This window comes from Antrostomus carolinensis, unplaced genomic scaffold (genome assembly GCF_000700745.2).
Source record: "Antrostomus carolinensis isolate BGI_N321 unplaced genomic scaffold, ASM70074v2 scaffold8803, whole genome shotgun sequence".
Taxonomy (NCBI): Eukaryota; Metazoa; Chordata; class Aves; order Caprimulgiformes; family Caprimulgidae; genus Antrostomus; species Antrostomus carolinensis.
The window spans coordinates 1-6127 of NW_010305802.1; the positions used below are offsets into that span (position 1 = coordinate 1).

Consider the following 6127-nt stretch of genomic DNA (forward strand, 5'->3'; position numbering starts at 1 on the left):
AGCCTCAAGCATCTGCAAGAGGTGGTCCCATACCCATGGCCACCCCTGCATGGTGACCTACCACTAGAAAATGACATTTTGTCAGGAAAATCCCCCAAAATATTGGGATCTTCCCTGCCTCTGGCTAAATCTGCATCCTCATCCCCAGCAGATATTGGTATTTAAAGGGCTTTTCCAATCGAGGCAGTTCTGGAAGATGATGTGCTTGGGAAGGTGTTGGCACCTCTCATGACCACATGGACAGAGCCAGCAGCATCCCCAGGCTGCTGTGATTTGCTCTGGGACTCTGAATTCAGGGATGGTCCCACCCTTGCACCCAGTTTTCTTGCACCCAAGCAATTTTAATTGTTATCAGCTGAAAAACTCCGTGGCTCTATCTACTCTCAGCTGCTTGACAAGGAGGATTCGTACCCTTGCAGGGTGCTCCCGTGCTTTCCTTGTCATGGAGTTTAAATGTGCAGTTGGAGACACAAGACCTTTGTAAATCACTTGGTAACATTTTCAGACAGATTAAAATAAAATAAAATGAAATAAAATAAGATAAAATAAAATGAAATGAAATAAAATAAAATAAAACAAAATAAAATTAAATTAAATTAAATTAAATTAAATTAAATTAAATTAAATTAAACAAGAAAGGGGAAAGGAAGAGTTACAACTTTTTGTGTATTACAAATTGAAAAGTGGGAAATTAACCATCTGAAAAACGCTGGTAATAACATGAGCCTGTGGACAGGGTAACTAATGAGTCTCTAAAAGGTCACGGATTTGCTCATGGTTAACCTTCAGCGAGTTGTTACATAGGTTGGGCATAGACAATGCTCTTATCAAATGAATCCATCTCTTCTTTTCTTCCCAGGAATGGGACTGAGACCTGCTGAGGAATAACCAGGCTGGCGCAGCGCAGGGAACTCCTCCATCCAGGTCAGATGGCACTTGGCTTCGCCAGCGTCAGACGTACAAGAGGAAAGGGTTGGATCTGTGAACGTGGAAACTTACTGCACTGAATGCAGCTGATAAAACCAGTTTGAGCTGGCAAAATATTTGCTGCCATCAAGATTTCTAGCTGCTGCTGAGGAAGATGAGATCTACCCATACTGAAAAGAGAGCGATGAGAAGGGTGAAGCTTTGCTGATCATTGAGGAGCCCGGCCAGTGCCTGGATGCGCTTCACTGGTGGGAAAAACACCATCAAAACTTGTGGGCAGAGAGGGTGTGGGGCAGCAGAGGGGCCATGGGGCTGCTCTGGGCTCTGCCCCACGGCGGGGTGGGCTGGCTGCCCCAGCACTGAGACATCGGGGACGTGGAGCCGGGTGTCCGGCTGCACTGCCAGCCCCACACTTCAGCATCATCTCGGGAATATTGGAGCAGGAAAACAAGAAAGTGACTGAAAAATGTAGCAAGTGCTGATCTTTTAATCTCAAGAAAAATAACCTTTGGGTTTTCTGCTGGAGATCTTTGAGCTGCTTTTATCCACGCTGCGTGGAAAGTCTTCTACTCCTTGATTCTAACCCAGCTTAAAACATTTTATTCCTGTGTGTGTGTGTGTGTGTGTGTGTGTGTGCACTTGCACCTACTTTCACTGCATCTGCTTGTCTTCTTGAAGCGATGAGCATCTCTAAATAATAATGAAGCACCTGATTTCAAACCACATTTGTGATCTGGAAACTCTTCAATTTGAAGCTCTTCAACTTTTCAAGTGACCAAGAGGAATAAGCTGCAAGAGGACGGAGCCCGCGATGGCAGAGAAATGTGACTGTATCGCCAGCATGTACGGGTACGACCTGGGCTGTCGCTTCGTTAATTTTCGTCCCTTGGGTTTTGGTGCCAATGGGTTGGTGTTGTCAGCCCTGGACAGCAAGAGCTGCCGCAAAGTGGCTGTGAAGAAGATCACCATCGGCGACGCGCGGAGCATGAAGCACGCCTTCCGGGAGATCAAAATCATCCGTCGCCTGGACCACGATAACATCGTGAAGGTGTATGAGGTGTTGGGACCAAAGGGGACTAACCTACGTGGGGATTTTTTCAAGTTTAACATGGTCTACATTGTCCAGGAGTACATGGAGACAGACCTGGCTCGGCTGCTGGAGCAGGGGAAGCTCGCTGAGGAACACGCCAAGCTCTTCATGTACCAGCTGCTACGGGGGTTGAAATACATCCACTCAGCCAACGTCCTCCACCGTGACCTCAAGCCAGCCAATATTTTCATCAGCACGGAAGACCTGGTGCTGAAGATCGGTGACTTTGGGCTGGCCAGAATTGTGGATCAGCATTATTCACACAAGGTAGGTGATGCCAAATCAAAGAGGTTGGTGCTCTCTTGATGAGCTGCTGCCTGGCACGGTGAGGCATTGAACACATGTAGGGTGAAACAGTTGGTCCATGGTAGATCTTGGGAGAAACTTGTCCTTGAGGCTATTTGAACAGCTGTAAGCACTGCTGGGGTGGTCACTGGTGGTGGTTGCCCTTCCTACCCCAAGCCAGGATGTGTTTCCTGGGCAAAACCTGTGGGTTGAGCTTTGCCAAGTGCAGCCCAGGTCTCTCCAGCACCTCAAACACCAGGCAGGGCACAGGAAGGGTTCAAGTGCCATTCAGGTGTCTTTAATTGCTTTATATCATATATATCAAATATATATTTTCTATATTTGATTCCATCCCAGCAGTGGACTGTGGAGAACACTTATTTACTTCACTTAAATGACTGAACTTTCTGGTTCTTGCTTTGCTGCTTTTATAAAACACGAGCTGCCCTTCATCCCTGCAGCCAAAGCTCCTCTGCAGCCACTCTGCTTGTCTTTGTCCTCACTTCTGTGCCAACCCTCTTTTAAAAACCCAATTCTTTCTGAAATACAGGGAAATCATCCCCTCCTTGGGGATTCTTTGGGACTGACTCAGTTTTCCTCTCTCCCTGCTGTCACCAGCTCCTCTCTGTCTACCCAAGGAGGACTGAAACTCCCCCAGAATGGCATTTTCTAACAAGCAATTAGTGAGCCACGGGCTTTGAGTTCCTCCACAAAGGGTTGTGGTCCAAACCAAACCCTGTAAAATAATTTAAGATACTGAAACCAGTTCTGTAACGAGGCAAAAAAAACAGCTATGAAAAGAACTCTGTTTTTTCTTCTTAACAAATTTAATTCAGCGTGGAAATCTCTTGCAATAAAACTCTCTCAATGGGATAACCCTGGATGTGTTGCGCTCTCCTGGGGCAGAGGGCTGAGGAGGGATGTGGCATCCCATGGCCTCTGTCCCCAAGCTGTCCCCTGGGCTCTAGAAATGGAGATTGGAGCTGGGAGCAGCTCATGGTGGTTGCACTGGTGGAGCTGGGCAAAGCAAAGCAGCTCAAGGTGGGAGTGACAGGCAACGTGGGACGGAGGGAGGTGAGGAAGGCAGGTGAGGAGTCTCTGTAACACACAGTCCTGATGCTGATGGATTTCAAAAGGAGTTGCAGATGTTTAATGCAAGTTGCCATCATCCAGGCTGGAGCTTTCAAACCATGGAGGAGCTTGGTGGAGGCTTCATTAGCTCACGGATCTAATGTGGTACTGGGAGAAAGCAGAAGTACCACATGGTCTGTACCGGTAGACATGATGCAATCTACAGCTGGTTTGATATTGTAAACTAAGATCAAAATCTTGTTTTCTTGAGCTGTGTGATTGTGTGCAGGAGGGTCAGTGTCCCCCATGGACCTGCACTGAGGTTTAAATAAGCTTTGCATGGGGAGGACCAGGGGGTTTCACAGAATCACAGAATGGTTGGGGTTGGAAGGAACCTCTGAAGATCATCTAGTCCAACCCCCCTGCTAGAGCAGGATCATCTTGAGTAGATCACACAGGAACACGTTCAGGTGGGTTTTGAACATCTCCAGAGATGGAGACACCCTCTCTGGGCAGCCTGTCCCAGGGCTCTGGTACCCTCACAGGAAAGAATTATTTCTTTGTGTTTAGGTTGACCCTCCTGTTTTCCAGTTGTTTGTGACCATTGCCCCTTGTCCTGTCACTGGACACCTCCGTTTCTGCCCAGCAAAGCTCTTGATCTGGGCACCGTTGCTTTTTTTGTGGAGAAGCAGGGAAGAGGAGAGGGAAAAGGATGGTGAAAAGAAGATCTCGTGATCCTGAAGTTGAGCTCTGATCCATTCTGGTTTTAAATCTGGGGTTTGGGGGAAAACAGAGCCTGGGGAGAAGGAAGAAGGTTGCAGGGGACATTGGGGAGTGAGCACAGGGTCCTTGTCCCTGCTGCCTGTCCTCCTGTGCTCCTTTCCTCACCAATTATTTATTACCCAGCTCAGGAAGAAGCTCCTGGCTTTTTAAGTGAATAGTTTTTGTTTTTTTTTTTAAAGTCAAGTACATTCAAAATCTTTTCCCAAGGGAAAGTAACTCCTGGAGAAAAGCCCTGCAAATAAGGCAGCGCTCTGTGAACACTGAAGATCACTGATTTGAGGAGCATCATCACATCAGAGACTTCAGGATCAGGGTAGGAGTCGTCTGTCCCTGTCTGCTGCAGAATTCTTGGCTTTTCTAAGCAATTCTCCATCACTTTAATTAACAGCCAGTGTAGCAGGACAGAGCTGTCAAGGGCTGTGCCTTCGTGGTGGGATGTAACTTTGCAAGATGCCATTGCAAAAGCATCTTCTTAACTTCTCCCAGTGGTGGGAGGCTGAAGCATCAGTGCAAAAACACCCCAGCAGATCCCCACTGTGCAGAGAGACCTGGATACTGCACCGGAGCAGAACCAAAAATAGCTGCTCTGTTGTGAGAATCCAGCACCACAGATGTCAGTTATTTGTGATTTCTGGTGATGAGGAGGGTTGTGTTTGCCAAAGCCGGGTGACAGGCACTGCAAAGTGTGGGTGGTTTCACCCACAGCTCAGACCATGTGGTCCTGCACTGACTCCTCCCAACCTGGTGAGATGGGGAGAGGAACTCAGCAAAGGGCTGGTGGGTTGGGATTAGGACAGGGAGGGTCACTCACCAGGGATGGGCACGGGCAACACAGACTCCACTTGGGGAAGAAAAATCCATGTAATGAGTTCCCAATCAATCAATCAGAGTAGGACAGTGAGACACACCAACCCCATCTGACAGCACCTTCCCCCACCCCTCCCTTCTTCCCGGGCTCCCAGCACTTTGCTCCCCATTTCTCTCCCTTCTCCCCCAGGGCACAGGGGACAGGGAATGGGGGTTCAGTCACTTCATCTGCTGCTCTTTCCTCCATGAGATCCCTCCTGTGGGCTGAAAGAGTCCAGGAACAAAGTGTTCCAACGTGGGCTGCCCATGGAGTCATGGACCTCTTTGGGCTCAGCTCCTGGCTCTTGGCATGGGGACATCCATGGGCTGCAGATGGGTCTCCAGTCCAGCACATCTCCTTCCTCTGCTCTGGGGTCTCCTTGCTTGTCATGAGCTCTCAAAGCCACACCTGCCCTTGGTCACAGCCTCCTGCTCCAGTGTGGAGTCCTCCATGGCCTACACATGGGGTATCTGCTCCACTGTTGAACATCCATGGACTCCAGGGGACCTCATTTACCTTCTCCTGCTCCGTGCATGTTGATTCTGGTGTCTGAGGTTCTCTGTCTTCCCTCCTCCTCCTCCTTCCTCATGGCAGTGAAGCTTTCTCTTTGTTTAGGCTGATGGTTCTTTTGTTCCAGTCAATGGTCTCTTCTCATGGTTTTCTCCTCTTTCTTCTTTTCAAACCAGTTCTTTCCTCATAAATACTGATTTGCAGAGACATTTCCCTGTTGCTTAATGGCTCAGCCTGGGCTGGAGGCAGGTCTACCATGGAGCCAGGGGAGCTTTGTGAAGCTTCTCACAGGAGTCATCACTGTAGCCCCTTCCCCCACTACCAAAACCAGCCCCTCCACACAGAGACCCATCACACAAAGGCAGAGGTACAACAGGAGGGCTTGGATGGGGCTTGGGTCAATCCTGTCTTTGATTTCCAGCTCTTCTCTGATGACTCAGAAAAAATCAATTCCTTTCCATATTTTGCTTCCAACCTCTGTTTCCCTCAAGGGCTCAGCCAGGTTTATAAGCTCCTTGGTCTGTGCTCTTGTAGAAACCATCGGCAAGAGGGAGAGGACCGGAGCATCACTGTCATGGAGCAGGAGGAAATGGCCTCAAGTTGCACCAGGCGAG

General features: G+C 48.7%; 1 protein-coding gene across 1 annotated transcript; it reads left to right on the forward strand.

Moving 5' to 3' along the window:
* Positions 1-1738: 1738 nt before the first annotated feature.
* Positions 1739-2284, forward strand: LOC104520196 (mitogen-activated protein kinase 4; the record flags this gene model as incomplete). Its single annotated transcript, XM_010164892.1, has 1 exon — positions 1739-2284. A coding segment is annotated over exon 1 (546 nt), but the record flags the coding sequence as incomplete, so codon positions are not given.
* Between the last annotated feature and the right edge of the window lie 3843 nt (positions 2285-6127).